We start from the raw sequence: 25,600 nt of genomic DNA on the forward strand, positions 1-25,600 counted from the left end.
ACTCATCCAGCATCAATATCCGTCCTCTGAGCTACTTTGAGGATGTGACAGCAGCTGTGTCACAGCTCAGAGATAAACTACAGGACATTCTGAGAGACACATGGAAAAACATCTCACTGACAGTGACTGAAGTGGATGTTTTACTGTCACAACCAGAGCCCAGGACCAGAGCTGACTTCTTAAAATATTCACAGGAAATCACACTAGATCCAAACACAGCACACACACTTCTGTTATTATCTGAGGGAAACAGAAAAGCAACATTAGTGAGACAACATCAGTCTTATTCTAGTCACCCAGACAGATTCACTACATGTGAGCAGGTCCTGAGTAGAGAGAGTCTGACTGGACGTTGTTACTGGGAGGTGAAGTGGAGAGGAAGAGTAGGAGTTCGTGTAGCAGTTGCATACAAGAATATCAGCAGATCAGGGAGCAGGAATGAATCTGGATTTGGATGCAATGACAAATCTTGGGCGTTAAATTGTAACCAAAACAGTTATACATTCGTCTACGACAAAATCAACACTCCAGTCTCAGGTCCTCAGTCCTCCAGAGTAGGAGTGTACCTGGATCACAGAGCAGGTGTTCTGTCCTTCTACAGCGTCTCTGAAACCATGACTCTCCTCCACAGAGTCCAGACCACATTCACTCAGCCTCTCTATGCTGGAGTTTGGTTTCCTCTTAATATATGGATTGATTGTAATGGATATTCTGCTGAGTTGTGTAAACTCAAATAGACAAAGGTCATTTAAGGTGTAGTTGGTTTAAATCTGTATTTCAGTTCATCAGTTTATTTTGTCTACATCATTGTTGCTAAAAGCTCATTGCTGTTGTGTTTCTGCACTGCACAGAGATCACCTGTCAATCAAACATTATGGGTGGTACTTTGACCTCTTCTCATTTATTGTTGTGTTGATGTTTGAGTTTCTTTAGGTGGAGCTGGAGCCATGGAGGATATCACTGCTCAGGATGATCTTTCTTTACCTAAACTGACATTTCTCCACATGAAAATATAAACTTCTCTGTGCTCTGAATGTTTGTTGAATATGTGTGTTTATGTATTCGTATTAATGATAGATAGATTATTATATGTAGAATTAATTTAACTGTAATGAATAGAGATGAAACTCTTTGCTGCTGTGATGATGATTTAAAAGAGTGTGATCTCTGTTGGATTTCTTCTGGATTTAGAGTTGTCACATATAACTTGTTTGATGTGTTTCTTTTCCAAATGTGAGATTCAGGAGAAATAAACTGACATCATTTATTGTGATGTTGATTTTAAATCAGTTTTTTAACAGCAGAAAGAAGCTGTCATGTTGGTTCTCAATTAAATAAACAGCATCATCATTTTACCCATATTTACTGTTATTTCTCCTCAATTATATTTTTTGGGAAAAGAGTTTATATGATATTCGAATGACTCAGTCCAACACAACAAAGTCAAGAACTGTATGAACATGCTCATGATTTTCTTAAAGCACGTACCATCCACAGATGAGAGCGGGTCTTTGACTGAAGCCCCTTGAGTTCTTCCCATCTTCAAAAGTCTGGATTTCGAGGCCTCCTTTTTGAGCCCAGAATTTTCAATTCCGTTGCTGTAGAAGGGCGTCAGGCGAGGCGAGGCGGCCTCGTGCTCCTCAGGCTCCTCAGGGCTCATCCCCCCACTGTGCAGGGACAGATGCCTGGAGAGATACTGCCTCAGGGCACCCAGGAGAATGTCGCCCTCAGACTGCGCGGCTAGGAGCTGGTTGGCTAGAGGTCTCTGCTTCTGCTGAGGTTGGAGAGATGAAAGAGGAGAGAAGCTGGAGGGAGGTGACTTCTGAGCCGACGTCTGGGCCTTGGAGCGATAGAAGTCTGCAGGGATGCCCGACTGGAAACGGTCACTCTGAAAGAATGAAGATGAGCACATGTATTCATATAAAAAACAGCTACATTGGTCCGTGTGGACATAAAAAAAAAACATACATGTTGTACATGTTGCAATATTGTTAAAATCAAAACTTGTCTGTAGAGCCGAGAGGAATTGAATGTTGCAAAATGAGCAGGTGTCCACATGTTGTAGTGTCCTTGAGCGACATATCGGATCCCAAATTGTTCCAACTGTATGTGCACAGGAGAAAAAAGTGTCCGCCAAGTGAGTGATATATAATTAGAACATTCAAAATCATTATTTAACCATTTCTGTAGACAAGATTAGTTTTCATTATAATAAATATTAATTCTGTGTTGATGTAGGTTCCTGGTGACCAACGAGTGTAAGGTGCCAAGTGTGAACAACAAGTCCGACCCCTCATTCTGTGTCATCTCTGTAATGTCCACTGTCAGGCATAAAAATATATATGAAAAAAAAAAACAAGAGAAATGTCCCATCTGCTCTACTACTATTAAAATCAAAAACAATGGCCTGGAATATTGAGCAAAGCTGTGGCTGCACAGCCCAGGAGTGAATGTATGCAACCGAATGCATGTGTGGTAGCATGCACCCTCATCCTGCCTGAGCAGCTTCAGTAAATCTGTGCATGTTTCTGCTCTGCATCTGTTGTGTTTTTGCTTCTTTGCTACAGGACTGCCAATCAAACAGTCACTTCCAACTGTCATGAATGTGTTGCAACCACTTTACCACTGGTCAAAATGTTTGAGCCTGGCAAAATAAATACGAGTAGTTAAATACATGTAGTAAAAATATTATAATATTCCTAAATATTTTTTAAAGCATTTACTTCTCCAAATAAGGACATTTATCTTCTGTTATTCTTTGCAAAATACCACATGGCAAGTTTACTTTACATAGCTCAGTTCATTTACTGTGGCAGTGTTAAAGTGCTTTACATACATTTTAACGAATTTCAAACACAAGAGATACTCAAAAAATGGATGTAAAAGAGAATATAAACAGATATATGAATATACTGTCTGTAAATTAAGTGACAAAAATAAAAAAATGAATCACAACTCCAATTTACTTTCCCTTTATGAGAAAAAGGCGTCTCATTAAGGGTAAGAAATGTAAACTTAAATGTTGGAGCTTTAGTGTGGTCTGCAGAGGTGAACATTGTGAGATGAGCTTGATAACACTATCTCTGTCTGTTTTTAAAAAGAATTTTAAACCAGTAGTTGCTACTAAAATGTATTCAAAAACTTGTATAGTACCCTGAAAGGCTGGTTACTCTACTGTGTTCTTGGCTCTATTTACCATTTTTCTGATTGTGTGTCTTGCTTATTGAATTCATGTTTGGACTGATGGGATAGATGTTTTTGGACCATTTAGTTTTTCTTCTTGGGGTTTTAGGTATTAGGTATGAGGATTTAGGTGTTTTGCAGTTGAGATTGTATTAGTACATGCAGTGACTGGTCCCCTATTCACAAGCTTCTGAAGCTTATTGGAACGTCCCATTTTCATCCATTGCTATTATCATGTTTTTATGCTTTTACTTATTTGGATTTGTGGGAAATAAATGAAATGAAATGAATATGGTTGAATTTTCTGGTACGACTCCACTCAGTGAGAGCATTTCAATGCAGGAGCTCCTTCTTTTGCTTTAATATCATAGACTTTCATCCAACATTTGAACAAATTAATTATTGACATGAAAATAAAGCCCGGTTTTTGAAAAACAAGTTATTAATCCATTTATGCAACCATATTAACATATCCATCAGCTGCAACAAAAGCAAATTGTCACTGCCAGCTCCATTAACGCCCACCTAGGAGCACAGAAATGGTACAAGCCTGAATAACGGTCAAATTATCATAACAATACCGACATAAACGGGTAAGTTCCTCACAGTTGTCATACTTCTTTATGACTTGTATATGCGCGGGCCCCTTCTGATATTTGTCACAGCCGGTATCTCTACTCATCTACGTCACACAGTTGATGCAGTTTATTCCACTCGTCCTCCTGTTCCTTTCTCACTTTCCATCAAGCACGTGAACCTGGGTGGAAGAGGCCACGAGCCCCGAGCGACGCCTGCGGGCTCCACGTCGATCCCCCAGCAGGAGAAAGGCATGTCTGCGGACACGGCGGAGGAACCAGCCACATGGAGAGTTATTAATTAGAGCGGTGAACTCCTGAACTCTCTGCTGGTATTATTTCACTCGTAACGGTCACGCTGGGAGAAGTCATCAGTTAAGATGGAGAAGCGGGAGCAGAGTGACAACGAAGGATGACACTGGACTTCCTACGGTGAAGGTGTGTGTGTGTGTGTCTTTGTGTGCGTCTTTATATAACTGGCTACTTGTTTGAATGTGTGTGTGTGTGTGTGTGTGTGTGTGTGTGTGTGTCGACTGCATGTGTATGTGTGGGCACTTTCTTTTTCTGTTAGAGGCAGGTGGCTGTGAATGGAGGGTGGGGCTACATGCAGATGCTGGGGTAAAAACAAATGCCCCACCTGCTCTTCCCCCTTTTCAAATGTGAAACAAGGAGCAAGAGGAGTTGAACTTCGCTGCAGTTCACCAACATTCAATCATATTACTGTCTGGACCGTCGGATATCTTGAAATACAGATATAGTATTCATAGATTAAATAATCAGATGAGAATGTAAGTCATTAACCATTCATTAAAATTGATAATTTCATAGTGTATGCATTCATATTACAGACTCTAACTCTAACTCACACTGTATTGAGCACCACGAACATGCCACTACAGGAAAAAAGTGAGACAAAGAAAGGAAGGAACGGATGTAACGTCCTCCGACTGGTTGAGCAGGAAATGAAGTTCAGCTGTGTTATGAAACATTGTTGCCAAGGTTTCAACATACAACTCAGCTGGCAGTTTATTAGCTAGGCCCAGCTGAAGCTAACAGAGTTGATTCAACTTTATTGTCATATTGGAGGATGTAGCTTTTGCTGCTGTTGAACAGTATTGTGTTAAACTGGCAGGTGTTTCTATTATTTGTCCTCTTTAATACAGTTTATACTGTAATACAGTTTAACAGCAGCACCATCTTCATCATCCAAAAAGACAATAAGGTTGAATCAACACCTCTGTGGAACCGTTCAACAAAAATTGAACATTATACTCCATGATAGATCATTTATTGCAGCACTGTTGTACTGGTTTTAGTTGTTGTTTCTTATAAACTGAGTGTAAAGGCAACTTCACTTTAAGTGTGGATTTTATTTTTATTAGAGAGGCAGAGTGTAAACTCAGTTTTAGACGTTCATTTGTGGATCTGATCAGTCATTGTGTATTCAACTGACTTTTATGAGTAATTAAAATCAGGCTGCATAGCCAACAATAGCATTAACAGCTGTTTACATCCCTGTCTTAGCAAGAGCTTCAGGCATCATTGCGTTTACAAGACAAGAGCTTATCATACGTGAGGAGAGCTACTTCTATAGAGCAGAATGGACGCTACAGTGACTCGGTACTGGAAAAGGGATGTTCCGCCCGGACTGGGGCTAGCTGGTTAGCATGCTAACTACAATATGAGAAAAAAGGTGATGGAAATAGAAGCAAAACATGAGCGTTGTTTCCTCTGCTCTTGAGTAAAGGCATGAATTTTGAACTCACAACATTCAAAAGTTTCTACACTGGTAAGTAAACAGCTGTTAATGCTAATGTTGGCTATGTAGCGATAACAAAACTCACAAATAGCTACTTTAATACTCCAATGCCTGAAATTTTCTTTGTGTAAAATATAAACATTTCCAAAAACCTGTGTGAAAACTAATCCAATCCAGAAAAGGAGCTGATTAATAACTGAAAGTAGAAAACTGGTTGGACTGATCAGATCCAATTGACTAACATGAGCAAATGGTGCAAAAATGTGATTAAAACTTCCTTAACGTGAAGGGCAGTGGTAGTATAAGGTCACTTTAGGTCACCAGGATTAAAAGATAGTGGCATTAAACATATTGTAAAAATAAAAAAAATAAATATAAATAAATAAAATTGTGGATATATGAAACTGTTTTGATATTGCTGAATATCAGAATCTAAGCTCAGAAAATCCTGCAAAAACACAACAATAAATGCAACTGGCAGTGTAGCACAGAGACCCAGAGGATATGAACCAAGCTCCTAAGAATCCCTCACCTTGCTAGGGGTGCTCAGGCCGGCAGCGGACGACATCTTGGGGAGGAGGCCGAGACGCTGAAGGTAAGTCTGCAGGTTTCTGCTGAGCTCCACCTCCACTGGCTTCACTCTCTGGTCTACTGGGTCCATCGCTTCAGCTACGGGCCTATAAGAGAGGCACAGAAAGGGAACAGGAGAGAATGGGAAAGAGGGCAAAATGCTCACCTTAGTTGAACCAATCATGTTCTGTCTCAAACAGTATTTCAGTATTACAAAGAACAGCCACAAAATTCCTCTTTCACCAGACATTATGCAAAATTAACTGTTATTCCTCCTCATTTTGTCATTTTACATTCAGGTCAAATCAAACAATCTAATTAATTAATCATGTAATATTGATTCATTCAATTGTCTAATTCATCTTTGCTAATATTAAACATTTGTTCACCCCGCAGCAACAGCTAAATACCCATCATTTCAGTGACTCATCCGTTGTTCCACTAACTCTTTTTTTCATATCAGTCTTTGGTATGAGCAACGTGAAGAAACAAAATCAAGGAAATGAATCAAACGAACGACACTGAATAAATAACTGACAAAGTGCATAAAGAAGTGAGTAATAAAAAAAAATTGTAAATGAATATTACAATAATATGGTGTTGAACATAATCCTCTGGGTTAAAACGCTGCATCCAGTCATGCACAAAAACGTGGCTGCTGTTTCATTACCAGCTGAGCTATGAGGGCTTTCTGAGCTACATCAGCTCTCACTCTGAGAATAATAACTGAAAAAGAGAAGCTGCCTATAAACCAAAAATAACTGGGTGATCTGAACAAAAAAAACACAAAAAATGGCATATTAGAGACAAAACTAAACTAAAAAAAAAAACTAAAAAATGACATTCCTGGTTGGAACAGCATGAGGACTTCATTGAAAGTAATGCACAGTACAATCAACTGAAACCAGTAAAAGTAAAATCCCTTAAGACAGGATTTGGACCATGGTGGGACATAGGTGCCTCTCCATGGATCACAACAGTACAGACCTACTGGTGGGTGCATTAGGTGAACATCTGACCTGCTGTCGGCGTTGTAGACAGGTCCATTCTGCTGAGGCCTGTAAGGAATCCTCCTCAGCTTGGATAACTCCTTGGACAGGACCTGCTGGGTGGTGTCATCTTCCCAGGTTAAACCTACAGACAGAAACAGAGGGAACCTTAAGAACCACATCAGAACCTAAAAGTCTCTGGCTTCTTTTTTCTGTGTCTCTGAGACAGAAAAGAACAAATCCCTAATTGAACTGTAAGTAACACTGCATTGGGTTGCTCAAAAAAGTGAGTTTCATGCATGAAAAAAGTCTGGCAGTAAGTATGGTCTAGAAAAAGGGGCGAGAAATTGCTGAGCATGCAGTTGTTCTCCTAAACTCATTAGGTCACTCATTAGCAGTGGAGACGAGGCAACAGAGCGGTGTCCTTGGAGACGCGGCGGTTTCAGTGACTAAGCAGAAACCATTTCTCCAGTCCTTTTTACTGGCGTTTACTTGATACACAGTTCACAAACAAACAACCTGACAAAGGGTGTAAGGAAGTGAAGGGTGTAAGCCACAGTTTACCCTGCATGTCTGAACACTGTTGTATTACTGTCATAAAAACAACAGTACATGAATAACGATGATAGAAGAAAGCAGGAAACATTCCCAGAGAGAAGTTGCAGTATTTCATGATTTGCAGGTGATTTGTAGACATTGAGGTTAAAATTGCTGATATTTGGTTAAAAAGTTCAATTTTTTGTAAAGCCAGTTGGGTAGGATTTATAAATGTTCAACTTTGATGACCCCAAGTGGTAGGGTGTGAAAACATCTGGAGACACCGTTGGCTAAAAGCAACATATTGACTGCAACAATTTTCACAGGGAGTTGCAGATGAAACAACCAATGTCTACACAAGTTGTTTAAAGTATTTTTTGGGGGGCTTTTTATGCCTTTATTGATAGCACAGTAGAGAGAGACAGGAAATGGGGAGGCAGAGAGAGGGGGAATGACATGCATTCGAACCGGGGCCAATGGCAGCGAGGACTGTAGCCTCTACATATGGGGTGCCTGCTCAACCAACTGCGCCACTCGACCCCCCCACACAAGTTGTTTAAAATGTTTCCTTAGTATGTTGTATGTCCGGTTGTTGACCTCAACAGCCCAACATACTGAGACAAAAACCCTGGGTGTGGCCAAGGGAAACCAGAGCTTTGCCACTGATGGTCAACCACGAATGCAGCAGCTGATGCCGAGTGTGACACCTGAAACAGTGCAATGATCCATTTTCTAATGGAAGTGGGACCTGATGACTTAAATTACCATGCAAAGATTGTTGCCTAATGTATAAACATCATTCAAATCAAAGGAATGTATGTTCAAGTATGAACTACGTGGATGTGGTACAGAAAAAAGGTTCCCATATCTCTCTCCCTCTTTTCTTCTGTCAATTACAAAAATCAACACATTTTGGGTACATAAAAATGTATTATCTAATTATCAACATATGCATATATTATTAACTTCTATTTTCTTTTAAATTTGCTCTGAAATTGTCTTTTATGTCTCTTTAAATTATTTTAAACTGTCTCTCTAATGGCAATATTTTTCTTCAGTTCTATACTGTGACTTCCATTTGTTCACTATTTGTCCTTATTTGGTATAATTTTTTAAATGGCAGATTATGTATCAATGACTAAGCAAAATCTTATTTGTACTGGCTGTTGAAACAAGTGCACAAAAGGACACACTGATTAGCAGTTTGGTCATTTGTGTCTCTTTTCTTCTGGGTAATGTTTTTATTACCTGGTTGTCAAACTGTCTCTACACCAAAGTCAACCAGACCTTGTTGTGCATTTACTGGACTTGGCAAGTGACGAGTATCAGCATCAGCGGCAAAGCAAAAAAAAAAAATCTCTTCTGCATTTCAGTGAGTGTACAAAGGACAAGCTTGATGAGCTGCTTGGGCATTCACGTCTGTTTCTTATGCTTAACATGCATCCAAACACAGCTTTTTGGCAACCGAACAGAGGAGCACGAGCCAACACCAGATGGGGTGGCGGAACGAAATGTTACCGGAAATATGGCTGCAGCCGCGCAAAGCACAACGTGAACCGAGGCATTTGGCAGATGAGCGATGACGTTCCTGAAAGATTCGAGTAATACAGACTGCAGCTCCAGATGTGATGCCACAAGATGTGGGTCCAGCACAGAGGACGCACACTTAAAATAAGAACGGGAGCCTCTCCACTGTCAGCTGTAAACCCTTTATCTGGAGTTTTCAGGGAGAAAAGACAGGCTTCAGTCTAAGCTGAGGAGAGAGGCAAATTGAATATTGAATATATTGATAGGAGTTTGTTATACAGTGCAACACACAACAAATTGAACCGTGACAGCGGAAAGAAGATGAGAAAAAAATCAGTTTTAAAGCTGATTGGTTGTCAGGGGTCATGATGAAGCCTGACCCTAGAGGAGAGAGAGACTGGAGGTGAAGAACAGAAAGAAATAAACGGGGGTTCAGGTTATAATTCATCACTACGAGAGACCTCCTTCATATTGATATCAATTTAAAAAAACAATGATTATGGTAGCTGTAAATGTCCATCTCTACCCAAGAACAAATCGTAATAAAAATAAGACTTCACTCATAATTCAAAAAATTTAAGAGAAGACCTCAGAAATGGTTCATTTGGGTTTGCCCCATGGTTTAAGGGTTTATGGCCCTGGTTCAAATCTGCCTGAGGAACTTCATTGCTCATCTCTCCCTCATTTCTCATCTCTCTTTTTTTATCACCAGCTAATACAGATATACAGTAAATGCCCCAGTATATGCCCCAATAATCAAATAAGAGAAAGAAATATGTCTTTTCTTAAATCTTGTCTCCTCAGTCTGAACAGCACAATGTCAATGTATTTCATGGAATCTGAGTCCTCCTGAACCCAATATCCGACCTATTTAGGTTTCAACAGTTTTATCTAACAGAAGTTATAAGGTATTTGATATTGAAAACTCAGAGAATGACAAAGATGGTAAAATCAAGTTATGACAGATGACAGACTTGCTACAATATGTAAATTACATGTTAAAAATTGTTTACTCTGAAGTTTACTAAGAAAAAACAATGCAGATAAAAGACTGAGCAAATCATTCAGGAGACAGGACAGGATCTTTTTGCACAGCAGAAGTAACTCAGAATAACCAGCTGTATTCCCTGTGTACAACTCTGTTGGTACAACAAGACACTACCACTGCTTAAATCTCATTATAATGTTGATGGTCAACCATTAATAGCACATTTTCAAACAACTGAACCTGCACTTCTGCCTTGATCAGCCGTGAATCTAATTAAATGAGCTGCGCTCGTTACAGAACGTTTTAGCACGCGGACACCTTCTGCAGACCCCTGCAAAATGAATTACGACCCCAACTGCCACGAATCAGGCACAAGCTTCTCTTTAACAGCTGCACAGCGTGTCAGGCCAGCTTTCGCCATCAAAGAGCCATAAAACGGAGTCTTTAATGGCAGACATGGTGGCTGAGGAAACGGGCGTTAGCGGCGGGTGAACAGACGGCATCTGACACGACAGGTTAATAAACGTTGGAGCCCCCTGCCGGGATATTCAGAGTGACTCTTCGCCTCTTGCGGACTAAACCGACTACAGAAATGTGGGCAGGAGGCGGCCGGCCAGTCGAGGTGGAAGGCAAAGAGCGTTTTGAGTGAGATGCTTCCACGTCTGAATAGCTGACTAAATGAGATTCTGCCGTGGCAAACGGGAACAAAGATGCAGGATGTTTTCAGGGCTGAAGCTGGCACTTTTATCCAGAGCGAGCGTCTGCAAATGAGCTTCAGTTCCTCCATGACCAGAAAAATATAGACAGGCAACAATGAGGAGGTCAGAGGTCAAAGAATAGAAAAAGTAATTTCACATGTGGTAGTTTTCTGCTCTGCGACTTTTTCCCGCTTTTCCACTAAATTATGTTTGTGTGCTCAACAACCACCAACGGCATTATTCAATAAGAGTCACACTAATTACAACCGTGGGCAAAAACATAGCAGGCACAGCTTCTACCGGTTTAGCGCTTGATTTATCTGGACCACTTATGCAAATCTAATTTCCAAAAACCTGAAGCGCAGCCACGCTCAGTGCAGCATCACTCTAACAAAAAAAACAAAAAAAAAACAGAAAACAGAGAGTTTGTCCTGAGTCCTCTAAAACAAAAACCTCCAAAAATAACTTACACAGTAAAGCCCAAAATTATTCAGATGCATTTCCCACATTTTGTTGTTGTTGTTTGTTGCAGCCTGATGCCACAATAAAGAAAAAAAAACCTTTTCCCCCATCAATCCACTCTTGATATACCATTATGACAAAGTGAAAACTGAATTTTAGAAATCTTTGCTAATTTATTAAAATGGAAAAACTGAAATATCACATTGGCAATTTTTGAGACGTTTTGACCTTGATTGGAGTTCACCTGTGGTAAATTCAGCTGATTGGCGAACACCTCACAGCTCTCACACAGGTCTCAGCTGAAAATGTATATCAGAAACAACCAAGTCATGAGGAAGGAGGATCTGCCTGCAGAGCTTAGAGAGAGGACTGTGTCGAGGCTCAGATCTGAGGAAGGACACATTCCAAAGAGCACAGTGGTCTCCATCATTCTGAAATGAAGGAAGTTTGGAACAACCAGGACTCGAACTGTCCACCCGGCCAAACTGAGCAATCAGGAGAGACGGGTCTTGGTACGAGAGGCGACCGAGAACCTGATGTTCACTCTGGCTGAGCTCCAGATATCCTGATATGGGAGAAGCCTCCTTTGGATTTTGGCGTATGGCTGCAACATATCAAAATGTGAAAAAAGAAGCGGTATGAATACGTTTTGTAAGAGTAGCTGAAGCCAACCTCTAGTGTTGCACAGTGGGGGTGACTGATTATGGCTTGTTTGTCTTCTTCTTGTCTTATAGTGCTTTTTAAGTTTGCTTAAAAGAGAGCTCAGACTACTGTACCTCAACCTGATTGGTCAAAGATACCAAATGTCTTCCCATCTTCCAGCACACAGTAGCACTGTTAAACACAATATTGTGATATGGTGGTTACATTTTTTGTTGTACCTAATTCTTAATTGTGAGTGTATTTATCCATAAACTGCCACACACACACACACACACACACACACACACACACACACACACACACACACACACACACAGATTGGATTTCCAAAACACAATAAACTAAGGGTTGAAGGTTCTGTCTTGATTCTGGGAATAGCTGTAAGGCAAAGACTACTAATTCACAAACCTTAAAGGGAAACTCAACTGATTTCACCCATCGAAGTCTGTTTACAAGTGTTGGGGCGTACATCCTCATATGTGAAAAAAAAATAGGCAGAGTGGATCGAGTTGAGATGCAGTCAAGATATCTCTGGTTCTCCTTTTTTACTTTCCATCATTAGTCAGACAATTTAAGTCTGATCCTGTAGAAGAGACCGAACGAACACGGCTGGGAAAGGGTTGAATTGATCGCATCCGACTTCATCTTGGAGAGACAGCAGTTTAAAATATCCTGCCACATACATCCACCTGTTGTCAAAGGACAGATGTCCCATCTAGAAAAAGCTTGTAAATAGTGGTAAAAAGGTGGCTTTAATTTAGTTTTTTGTTTTTTATATTGTTTTTTGGGGTGTCCCTTCGCCCGTCCAACCATCCATACGTCCATCTGTACGTCCCTCCCATTCTCGTGGACACTATATCTCAGTAACGCCTTGACAGAACTTTGGCACAAACATTCACTTGGACTCAAGGATGAACCGACTAGAATTTGGTAGCTATAGTCTAAGATCAAAGGTCAAAGGTCAAGGCCATGGTCACCTCAATAAACACTTTTTAGCCGTTACTCAATATTTCACACAGTAATTATGACAAAATTTCACAGGAATAGTTAATATTTTATATGACTGAATAAACGGGGATGTAACCTGAAACTAGTCTGAGTGGCGGAGGCAGACAACCACGAGGATGTGGTTTTTTTGTTTGCTCTGGATAATCCCCAGACCTCACACTTTTCACAGTATTCAGTGAGGTCTGTGGATTAGAAACCTGGATAGTATTTTAGTAAGAAACAAACTTTTCAATGCCAATGGAACATTACAGTGAAGGACAGAAAATCTCAAAACCTGGACAAATAAAACCAAGACTAGCTGCACGGTCTTTGGTGAGCTGACCCTCTGAGAAACAGCTGTACTAAATCATTCAACGGCATAGAGGAGCCACGCAGACGTTAAATTATATTAAAATACAACAGTCCCTCAAAGGTCATACAGAGAGGTCAAGTGGGTTTTCGATGGTGTGTACTGACTGAAGAGGACCGTTGTTGCTGAGGGCTAATAGCAGCTCTGACCTTGGCGAGGGCGCTTTTCAAATGGTTTCATATCTGCAGGTCCTTTACTGTGCTGTTGGAGTGGCAGGGAGATCCAGTGTGTGTGTGAGCGTGTGTTGGAGTGTGTGCTTCTGTGTGCAGCAGCAGATGGAGGAGGGTGAACACAATCGCAAAAAAAGCTGTCTGAAAAGTGTAAACCATTAGAGCAAGAGAGGTTATTGCTATAAAAATGGTGACATGACTAAAAACAGGTCTGATAGGGCAAGAGCCACACCTTCACTTACTTAGTTTAGTCAGCCATCATATGAATTAGGGCTGAAACAACAAGTTAAATAATCAATTACCTGATCAACAGCAACTATTTTGATAATCAACTAATTGTTATTCATAAAGCATAAATTCCTTCTTTTCTCTTTTCCCTCATTTTATTTTGGACAGATGGTTGGACAAAAAAATAAATAAATAATAAATAATAAATATTTAGTGATTAATTGAAAGAATAATCAAAAAATGAATCCATAATGAAAATAACCAGTCACAGTCCTAAGGTGGATGTAAAATATGTGCAGCATTCATGCACCGTGTCTAGGCTCTAACCTCGTCACTCCCCACAAGGAAACACCAATCTCAGAGCAGCGGGGAGTGGGGAGTGACGATAATAACTTCTGCCCCAGGGGAACAGAGACTTGTGATAGCATAGCTGCCAGAGAAGCAGAGTCCCAGCAGGAGATATGCAGAGTACTGACGACGCAAGTTAACCACAACAAGGATGGTTGAAAAGCATGTCATTGGAGTGAGGTAGAACTAGTTTGCAGCCTTTGTTTCATTCGTGTGTACACAGATTTCCATTCACATTCACTATCACCTCCACATACTGTATGTATACAGCTGTTTAAAAGATCCATGTAAACTGTCTGATCACCTTGCTGGTTGTGTTTCTTGTCTCTGTTGGTTACCATGTTTTTATAATGGCTAACAAGACGCAAGCTGTTATAAACAAGAACTGTTTGAACTTAACCTTACTTTATACTTAAAGCTCCATATTTTACACTTTCCCTGTGTTTTATTTGGAGTGTTGATCCATAAGAAGATATATTTGTGGGTTTAATAACCAAAAACCATCTAATTGTAGTTTTACATCTCTCTCAGGCTTCTCTCTGGAGCTCTAGTAACAACAAGTCAGAAGATATCAGAAGAGAGGAGGCTCTGAGCCTCTCTTCTGATTGGCTGACCGTTTTCTGAGTGATCCAATAAAAATATAGCAGATTTAAGGTAATCACTCAGAGAAAACAAATTCTGCAAGGTTGGATGGTGGGTCCAGGTGGGTGGGGCTCGGGGGAATGCCTGAGAGTGGGAACTGCTTTGTTGTGACATTTCTCTGTGGACTGAGGCTTTGATACTTTCACAGTGATAATATAGAACCTAGACCTGCTTTATAATCAAACAACACATGGACATCTGCCTTTAGACTATATGGAACTTTAAAGAAATATTTCAACATTTTGGGAACTATGCTTATTTGCTTTCCTGCAAATTAGATGAGAAGATCAATACAAATCTCATACAGTATCTATTGTTATGAAGCCGGAGCCAAGAGACAGTTAGTTTAGCTTAGCAAAAAGGGTGGAAACAGGGGGAAACACCTTGCCTCATTGTAGCTGCACAGATGAGTAGTACTGATCTCCTCATCAAAATTTCAGCAAGAAAGTGAAAGAGCGGCCCCCCTGTCCACATGTACTGTTTATAATGGGAAAAGAAAAGGAGAGATCAAACTGTGTTATCTTTTCAGTGCGCTGGCAGGCCCTCAAATGCAGATGCTTCAGTGTCTTTAGAGTTTTGTCCTCCCTAACGGCTTCTGCAGACAGCCAGGGCCAAAGATCTAATTTGCATAATTCATTTCACTTCAGAGCCTCTGACAAATGCCTCCAAACTTGTCGCCTCTGTGAAATCAGAATATTTCTCCAGCTCTCCCACCGAGTGCCGATTCGGCAAATTAAACCAGAGGAGCAGGGGTTTTTTTTCTCCTTTTTTTTTTTTGCAGCCGGGAGGGAGGCAGAGCACCAAATCAGGGTCAAAAGAAAGATGGTGGAAAAAAAGGCTAGAAAGAGAAACAAGTGTTGTGCTTTTTTTTGACATCATATTCACTTGAGCGGTTGCAGCATGTTAGACAAAGCTCTAGAGAGCAACATGCTACTTTATTTCCCCTCTGTAGCTGAGGTCCTGTTGTTTAAAGCAAAGCTGCATGATGAAAGTGGATGAAATGCTCACAGCCGTCCAATGGGCTGATACACAGGGCTTTGCCTCCCTCTAGTGGTACAGTACAATAACAGCAACTCAACTTACAGCAGGAAAAGTGACTAGCAGCACCTAGTCATGGGTTCACACAGGTTAGGAAAATATAAAATAAATAAAAATTCAAACAACATTTCACATTAAGTCTTGATTCCCCCTACTTCAGCCTTAGCATTAGGGTTAGGGGTCAGGGGTAGGGTTACAACTTTATTTTGAATTCAGATATGTGTCTGACAGGATGGAGGGAATCAATTTGGAATAAGATGATCAGATCTTCAGGTCCAGCATAGCAGTGATCAGCAGGAGAAGCTTGGTGTCCAGTCTTCTTCAGCTCCTCCACTAAATCTGCTAACATGGTGTTTTTCAACTCGGATTGAAGGTCTCCTCTGGTGTGTGTGTGTGTGTGTTTACCTCTGTTGGACAGCTTCTCCAGCAGCATCCTGAAGCGTTGCACTACAGACGGGGAGACATCGTAGGTGTAAACCTCCTTCACCGGAACAGAGTGACACTTCCCAAACATACCATCTGTGAACGCACGAGCAGACATTTTAAGTGGAGAATATCACTCGCTTTTATATTCTGTATTTCACACTTAATTCACTGAGAGGAACAGATTCTTTAAAAAGATCAATCTTTGATGTTGAGGTTTTCACGACTGACTCGTTTAACTTCATTATAATGTTCATACAACCAGGAATAAAGTTAGTCTGTGGTAGAGTGTGGTAGCTAAGTAGCTAAGAGCAAATCATACAGCTGACATGTTAAAAAAGAGTCAGCGCAAACAAATGAAACCACCAGGTGAAGGATAGAAAAAGCAGGAAGTCAGGGTAAAATGACACAGTACTGCTCTACACTGTCACACCAGCATTTCTATGAAAAAACATTTGCACTGAATTAAATTCATTTGAATAGAATTGGTCCAATGAGAGGATTTGTTAGCACAAAGCTTTTACATCGTCAAGTTGAACTTTGATGAACTCTGATCAGCCAACATCAAATTATGTTTACCCTGTTGATCTGAGAGGGTGGTCACTCACTCACACATGCACTTAAATGGAGGAAGCTATCATTTTAGCCCATTTTAGCTAAAAGCAGGTTCTTATTTCGTGCAAAAGCCTTATAGGGTGATTTGGTTGGTTTTTAAATATGCTTTGTTTTTATTTGGCAAGTTCGCATGCCAACTAGATAGCAAGCTCACGTTGCTAGGCAATGCAAGGCAAGTTTAGCATTGTAGCTAGCTTCATCAGTAATGTTGGAAATTGGACCTTAAAGCACAGCATAATCTTCAAACCCAGGCCAACAGCATTCAAATCAAAAACTGAACATAAATCACTGATGCAGATTAACTGTAGGAACATAAAGTATTTCAGTGGAGAAGGGAACATGAAACAAACAATACCCAGAAATACAAGCTACATATCAACTGGCTGCTGTGATAGAACAGACAAAAATTGGCCATGAAAAATCTGCAATTTTTAAGTTTATTTCAATACACAATAATTATGAAAAGTTAATGTATCTGTAGGAGCTTTAGGATTTATTGTTTAACTTTCTGTAACAAAGTCAAAGCATCAACAGTGTGGGTATTAACTGTACACATTTCAAATTCACTCAAAATCAGATCCAAGTCTTCTCTTCAGACTTGTCATTTTATGATTAAACATGGAGCCCATTATGGAGTGTCACTTTTCACTCAGTCATACTTTCTTCTAAAGAGACACAGCGTGTCATGTTGATGTGAGCTGCAGGAAAAGGCCAGTGGGAGGCTGTCTCTGAAAATGAATTAGTGGGTGGAGAAAATGTCTAGAAAGATGACTCAAAGCACAGATATAAACAGAGATATTTTCAAGCTGTGGTCACCAGCACCTGCTGAAGTCATAAAGAGTAAGTGACAATAAACAAAAGTTTGAATCAGCTGCAGATGTGTCCCTTTGAGGGGTTTTATTTTTTTGCAGTGGCAGCACGTGTTTGCGTCGACATGCGCAGCACAGGAGCAGTCATGCATGCTCATCAGTCAAAAATAATAGAGATGCAAAACTCTTTCTCTGCTAAAAGTCTAATATTTATACTAAAATCCAAGAATCACTCTTTTCCCAGCTGCCCTGAACATAAAACTGATAGCAGCAGATTAAAGCTCACTGACTTTTTTTTCCCAGCTTTTTCTTGACTACTCTTTGTTACTACTGTTCAAAAACGAAGACAAAGTGAATAAAGTTTATTTGCTCCCTTAGCTGAGATTTGTTCTACAAAAGTAATTTTCCAGGTGACAGGATCTAAAGCAGCTGCCATGAGGATCTGCAGAAGTCATCTGTAACTCCCACAATGATGTTGATAGAGGCAACAGTTGGTTATCAAACACATGGTTCATTTATCTGCTATTTTTTAAATAGAAAAACCAACAACTAACAAATATAATCAAATTGACACATTAAGAAAATGTATCTGGTTTCACAAATCTATGTTTAAAAAAAATAAAGTTAACTGACTTTGTTCAGCTCAAATGTGTCTCCTATAGATAGAGTTACTACAGTAAAAACCTTTGGGCGACCAAATATCCTCAGCCTCATTCACAGGCTTTTACTCTGAAGAGAACACCCACCTAAAAACAGAACTCACTTCTTTACATCTGCCTCCAGCTCTCAGACAGGTCGATCAATACCTGGAGTTGTTTTAGTAGTAGTGGCAGCTTTTATTGATCTACTGTAGCAGTGGAGAGACGGAAACTTGAACACTTTGATGTATTAAGGCTGAGAGAACATGACAAGGTTCTGAAAACGTGTTGCAAAACTTGACAGAGCTACAAATTTATTTTTGGTTTGTCTGATAAATATCATAAACATCCTCCCAGTGAATGAGGCAAAGCTGAGAAAACAACAACAACAACGTGATAACTCAGCTTTCTCTTCACATGTCACTGTGTTAACAATGTGTGTAATCCCATTTTATTTAGACAGAAATATGTTCTAATCTGTAACATGATTCATCAAAGTGAGTTTGACTGGATTTTTGGAAAATGGAAATTTACCATCGACTTGTCCTCATTCAAGAACTTCACTTAAATCAGTATTTTTATCTTGGTAATAATGAACATGAATCTTTGGGACAAAAGCAAATACTTATTTAACCTCCTAGGACCTGGCGTCCACATATGTGGACCTCACATTTTGGGTTCTCTAGACCACAATACTAACTTTTTCTCAACAAGGGCCTGGTGACCACATATGAGGATATTATACTGCCACTCAGTAATCGAAATTTAAAACTAATGTCCTCATATGTGGACATCATTTTTCTCAGGTCCCAATCAGCCTAAATAGCAAAGAATAGAGTTCGGGTCTTAGGAGGATAAACCTGCACCATCTCACTGTTACTCATTAAGAAATATTAAGCACAATATAGATTAAGATGAAAGATTAGATAAAAAATAGTAAAAGCACACAACATCAGAAAAGCATACAAAATGCTTGGCATGCTTTGTTCCTAAGGAACATATATGCCTTATTATTACTGGTGCATTCATGTGTGAGCAGAATTTTAATTTTGCAGCTTGAGGAAAAGAAATTACTTTTAAATACTTTGTGTACTGGTTAAGTCTAAACATATTTAGTTAGCTTCTAGGGTTGCCACGATACTAGAATTTCAAACTCGATACCGATACTCAGGAAAATACTCGATAGTCGATAACATTTTCAATACTACAGGGAGAAAAAATGACCCTAACACTTATTTAAATAAAACCTGGAACAATACAAACAATAACATCAAACATTAAATAATAATAAATAATAATGACCTGCAAATGTATTCAGCTACAGACCTGTTTTCTGTGCTTCTGGTGCCTTGGCACCATATTTTCGTTGCTGATCAAATGGAGTTGGTAGGGTAGGCTGCCGCTGGTTCTGTCTAGTTGCTGGTCAACTTTTCTCAGCTTCAATCTGGGACTATATATAACACTAATATATAACACTTTTCAGAAACAAATAATTGTGTTACCCTGTTGAATTAACACTGTCTATTAATGTTACAGACAGGTAGGACTGCTAACGTTTCTGCCTATCTCCGACATTAATGTTAGTCGTTTTATTATTAGCCATAGCCGCTAGCCGCTACCAGCTAGCTTAATGATAACTTAACAGACGGCTAATTGCTAATAGTTAAACAGCTAATGTTAACGTGTGCCGCCAGCCAGGTAAAATAATGACGCAAAATAATTCCAAACAGCACTTTTGCTTTTTTCAATTTCAACTAAGACAGGTTGGGAAGGTCCTTCTTGTCTTCACTTGACAATTTAGTTTTTTGCTAGCAACACCAGCTCAGTGTTGTGAACGTCAACCAGCGTTCATTTGTTCAGCTGCTAGTGAGGGGAGGGGCTGTGTGGCTACCTGTATGCAGTGGTGCTATATGAAGTTGCGTCAACCGGAGGAGGCGAGGACAGCGCAAATACTGTTGCAAATAAGTATCTAATCCGATACAAAAAATTGTATCCATTAGTATTTGAGTGTTGATTTTTTGACAACCCTATCCACCACTGAACTGCATTAATACTGAGGTGTTTATGCTCCAAATTACAACTACAAGCAATACATTATTATTATTATTATTATTATTGTTGTTGTTGTTGTTGTTGATGTAATATTCAGAATTCATGGTAAAAGATGCAAAACTTAGAAAAAAGAATGTGTGGACGCATTTACACTTCTATATATGTTTTCTAAGTTAATGTTTGCTGTTCTGTCCGCATGCCTCTCACTGCATATCTGCATGTATGAATGCGTGTGTGCGTGTGTGTGTGTGTGTGTTGCATAACAGCACTCCTACATGGTAATTCAGGCCTCTGGTCTATAAATAGCCTCCGTGTCAGTGATGTCGCCTCAATCAAACTGCGAGCTCCATTTAACGGGCAGCTGAGGATGACGAGCGGCCGGACGGCACTGCTGTAATTACTCCCCACTGTCTCACCCAGTGCCTATTCTAGTGTTTACAAATGAGACGGAGGAGTGAGATGAAATGTGGGTGTGCGAGGAAGAGTCAGATGAGTGAGGAAGAAGAACTATTACTAACTACTTACCTCAGTTACATAAACTTCCTAAATATTACAGATATTTGTTGGCTTGAAGCTATTTTTTGTTGCTGTAAAATAGAGATAAATGGTGCGCATGTTACCCCTGCACTGTTAATAGGCAGCAGTTGTACTGGAAACTATTATGTCACTGTTTACGTCATTTTGTAAATTTGAAAGTTTTCATGAAAATCTTTCCAGGTGGGAAAAAAGGGAGACAAAGATCTTTTCTTGTCTTCTCAACCCTAACATCTGAGTACAGACAGAGAAAATTAATCATTACAAGGCTCTCCCTTCACTCTACATAATACACTTCCATCCCTGTACCTTCCAGGGATGTCATCTGAATTATCCCTCTTAATTAAACCCATCTAGAGCTGCAGTACCATGGCCAAGATTAAAATTCAATTATTTTGACACTGGGTGACAGAGTGGCCTAGATTTTACAGATGAGGCAGTTCCTCAGCAGGACTACGTTCAAGTTCTACTGTGCTGAAATGACCCTGAACAAGAAACTGAATCACTGCCACCTCCTGGTCTGATTTACTCCACAGTAAAACCAAGAGAAAAAAAGAAGAAGCTATGGCTGAATTTTGAAGTCAAAGTTCTACTGAATTCTATCTGCAATTCCTCAAATGGCCACTCGATGGTGGTTTGAAAAGTGACTGACACTAGAGGGTGATCATCATAGACCGTATGAAGATGGACGAAGCCTCTGTGACATCACCCATAGGTTTCTGAAGAGTGGTGTACAGTTGGGCCTTTAAACATGGGAGTCTCTGGGGATTAACTCACCTTTGGAGCCAGCCTCAAGTGACCATTCAAGGAACTGCAGTTTTTAGCATCTCAGTGTTGCTTTCATTTGAGTCACAAAAGCTAACATCACTTTTTCTGTGTGCATTTATTAGCTCATTAAAAAAGATTTATCATCATCATCATCATCGTTTTTTTATAATGCCCCCTAATGGAGAAACTGTATTTAATTGTGGATCAGCCACATCTGAACCCTTCATGATCTACTTAATTATGTGAGTAACAGCCATGTTACAAATATGCCAGATCGGATTGGTTCATCCCTATTTCCCTCTCGGCATATGCATTGTACCCCCTGCTGAAATTTAGATTTTCTATAATAGGAGACAAAGGACAACTCATAAAACACCACCACCTTCCACTGTCACCACAGGAACCAAGTAATATCACAGACACCACCAGAAACTAAAGCTTTTAGCTCAATTTGCTCTGGCAGAACATCAGTCTCTTCCTGTTTACACCGTCAAACAGATTTCCCCCCAAATTCGACCTGGTGTCTAGAAGTAAAATATTAACAGTGACAACAAACTGATGCTTAAACAAAACTTGTAGCATCTTAGAAACTCTAAGAAACCCAAATTATAACTGCAACAAAGTGCATTGAACACAAAGCAAGATCCTGAATAAACAACTGCACCACAGGCCTTTCTTTTTCTTCAGCTCTGATCTCATATAACACCATCTCCCACCGTGTCCCAGAAGCAACATCATGAATTATCCCTCATAATTATACTTGCATGCTTATAAATCTCTGCAGTTTATCACAGTTCACTACCACAGGGCTACAATTCAGAGCCAGACATGTCTGCCTGTGATTTATGGTCCAGATTAGAGCAAAATGAGGATTCACAGGGCCATTCTCAGAAGCACAGGCTGTATTAAGATGGAAGAGATGGACCGGCAATGCTGACCAGATGTTGCTCTTGGTAGCTGCAGCTTCAATAAAGCTTTTCACCTCCTTACTTTCATTTGATATACTATCTTTGGATGACTGATCAATGGGTAATGCTCAGGACTGTCAAAAGTACATTTCCCAATTAGTCAGAGCTATAGTTAGATAGTTATATTTAAAGTTAGTCATTTAGGACAACTGCATGATGGGAACACAAGTATACAGAAGTACATCAATGTTCTCATGGGTGCGTTGACAAACACTGTTGTTGTACATGTCTGGACTGTATTGTTGGGCCCTGCTGACTAAAAGCAGCAAACTGAGTCCTGCCTAATGAACTGGATTAAGACATCTTAATGGATCTGTTGCCTCTAGGGACCACCGCCACAAGTCCATCGCTCAGAGACCGCACTCGACAAGATCAATGGCTTCTGGCATCGCCTGGCAGGGCCTGGGCTGCTTTCACTGGCTAGAAAGTAAAGGGTTTCCTTCATACATGCCACCACTCTGCTCTGTCTCTTATCATTTGCAATGCTAGCACTTGTTAAATAATGTTAAAATAACATGTTGCATTTGATAAGCTACATTGGCTGCTGCGTATGCATACAGGGCTCGCTCTGTGTGGATTTTTTTTTTCTTAATGCAGTGAAAATACAACACATCGGCGCAGTTTGACGATTTATCGGCAATGAGAAAGCATCAGGCCAAATAATCACTGAGTCATTGGTATTAATCAATAACCTATCAGCGCCTGCACGTTCATTAAGTTAGTTTTATGAGATGGGACAGTTCCCCTTTTATTAAGGAAGACCTCTGTAAATATGAAGATGTTTATAGTTTGATTAACCATTCTTGGCTCAATATTCTGCTGATCTGCCGCTACACCGCTGTCTTATAAACGGCCATATCATGAACTGAGCTGTAGTTTTGTTTTTGTTTGTTATTTTAATCTCAGTCTGATCTACAGTATAAGTGGTATCTGTCTGCCTCATGACTCAAAATGAAAAAAGGTCAAACCAAAACATATTTTTGCTTTTGTTCAGTTGTTCTTTCTCAACAAGAATGCGGTTCCATTACAATGCCTTGGGAGAAAAGTTACAGGAACTTCCCTCAGACGACTGTCAAACCACACACTTTTGATCAATAGCACTATCCACACCAGCCAATTAGTGTAATCAGACAGGCGTTCAGCAAATATGCCAATGACGGTGGAGGCTGTGCGAGATCATTAAACAAATACACTCAGTCTCCAAACTCCACTGGAGTGTTCAGTGTTCACTGTCCAAAGTTCCTATTAGTGATTTGCTTCCTGAGAGCAAGAGCATAAGAAACTGACTTCGGCACCAGTTTTCAATTTAGTTTTCACAGTTATCCTGTGATATTACCTTATTCAGAAATTTCTCAGTTACTAAAGATAAGTCTTGTATGCTGATGGTAAAGTTTTATGCCTAATAAAACTCACCATAACTCTACTTTTATATTTAAAAGTACCATATTTTATACTTTTCCTGTGTTTTATTTGAAGTGTTGATAGATAAGAAGATATATTTGTAGTTTTAAGAACCAAAAACCATCTCAGTGTAGTTTTACATCTCTCTCAGGCTTCTCTCTGGAGCTCTAGTAACAACAAGTCGGTGAGCCAATCAGAAGAGAGGCTCAGAGCCTCCTCCCTTCTGATTGGCTGACTGTTTTCTGAGTGATCCAATAAAAATATAGCAGATTTCAGGTAAACACTCAGAGAAACCAAATCCTGCAAGGTTGGATGGTGGGTCCAGGTGGGCGGGGCTTGTGATGTGGCTGAGGGCGGTGACTGCTTTGTTGTGACATCACAAAGTTACAGAAGTCCTGATGGCTGGTTCTAAGGCTCAGTTTCTGAATACAGGTTGTGTGCATTTCTCTGTGGACTGAGGCTTTGATACTTTCACAGTATTAATATAAAACCTAGACCTGCTTTATACTCAAACAACACATGGACATCTACCTTTATACTACACTGTTGCTCATAAAGTTGGAATAAAATATTTTTTTTAATATTTTTTTAGCACCAAACAAATGTTATGCATGAATTCATTCCACATGGGTAATTGGGACACATAATGTAATCATTGCACCTGGTCAAAAGTGATTACTGATGCATTTAAATAGGAATAAACAGAGGATTGTGTCTGAAAACAAAATTCTTCCAACTTTATGGGCAACAGTGTATATGGGACCTTCAACACTTTATTGAACAATTAATTTTGTTTTGAAATGAAGGAAGAAACTGAAAAATGACTTTACCGTTACATCTGTTTAACACAGTAACCTAGAAATTCATTTATTCTATATCTAAAGGTGTTTGCTCACATTTAAATATGCCAAAATGCTAAATACTACATAACCATGAGGAAAGGGAAAGAAAAAACTCTCCCTAAATACAATCATTTCAGCGACTCAGTGATTCTGAATAACAACAATACAGTAGCAGGCAACTATTGTGTGAGTTAATTCAAACTCAGCACAATATAAACCCCCTCCAGCAAAGAGGGGTGATTATAGCTTTCTCAGTGAAGCAGCTGTGTTATGTCACTGAGCGTAGAATTGTTCATTTTTAACCAGGGTAAAAAGAGAAATTTAATGGAAGAGGCTGACATTATTCTGTATTTTACTTATTTTCAACAATTGACTTCCTCTGTCTGTCTGCAGCACTCAGCCCCAAGCTATATTCTTAAAATTAGATCAAAATTGTGTCATTTTCAAAAAGAAAAGGTTCATAATTTCCCAAAAGAGCTGGCTATTGTATTTATTTATTTATTTTGTTTGCAAAGATAAACAGGAGGAAAAAGTTAATTCATTAAGGACTATTTTTAGCCATGGATTAATACACATATGGTGCTCTTGCATGACAACAGGACGTTGTGTGTGAGTGAGCACAGAGGAGTAACATATATAATCAATTCATTGATGACATTGTTCACCTTTCATGGGTTTGGTTGTCATTAACAAAGACAACCACCAGCCTTATCCTGTAATTACACTGAGAGCTAGTGACACTGAATGCATAAAGGGCAAGTCTCAAACCTCAAACACACATAATCAAGACAATGTCGTTTTCCCACACAGTTGCTT

General features: G+C 39.7%; 1 protein-coding gene and 1 pseudogene across 1 annotated transcript in view; one reads left to right on the plus strand and one right to left on the minus strand.

Annotated features, from left to right (window-relative positions):
- LOC147817950 (tripartite motif-containing protein 16-like) overlaps window positions 1-1,355 on the plus strand; it is a 2,204-nt pseudogene extending 849 nt beyond the window's left edge.
- LOC111669744 (receptor-type tyrosine-protein phosphatase N2-like) overlaps window positions 1-25,600 on the minus strand; it is a 234,607-nt gene that overhangs the window by 183,519 nt on the left and 25,488 nt on the right. The window contains exons 3-6 of the mRNA XM_023426189.2: window positions 16,140-16,253; window positions 7,107-7,221; window positions 6,050-6,194; window positions 1,489-1,888 (exon numbers count right to left, since the gene is read on the minus strand). Coding sequence (XP_023281957.1) covers window positions 1,489-1,888; window positions 6,050-6,194; window positions 7,107-7,221; window positions 16,140-16,253 — 774 coding nt within the window. The remainder of the gene's footprint in view (window positions 1-1,488; window positions 1,889-6,049; window positions 6,195-7,106; window positions 7,222-16,139; window positions 16,254-25,600) is intronic.

The sequence above is a fragment of the Seriola lalandi genome, unplaced genomic scaffold, assembly GCF_002814215.2.
Source record: "Seriola lalandi dorsalis isolate HSWRI2012SDOR001 ecotype SW California unplaced genomic scaffold, Sedor1 jcf7180002054816, whole genome shotgun sequence".
Taxonomy (NCBI): domain Eukaryota; kingdom Metazoa; phylum Chordata; class Actinopteri; order Carangiformes; family Carangidae; genus Seriola; species Seriola lalandi.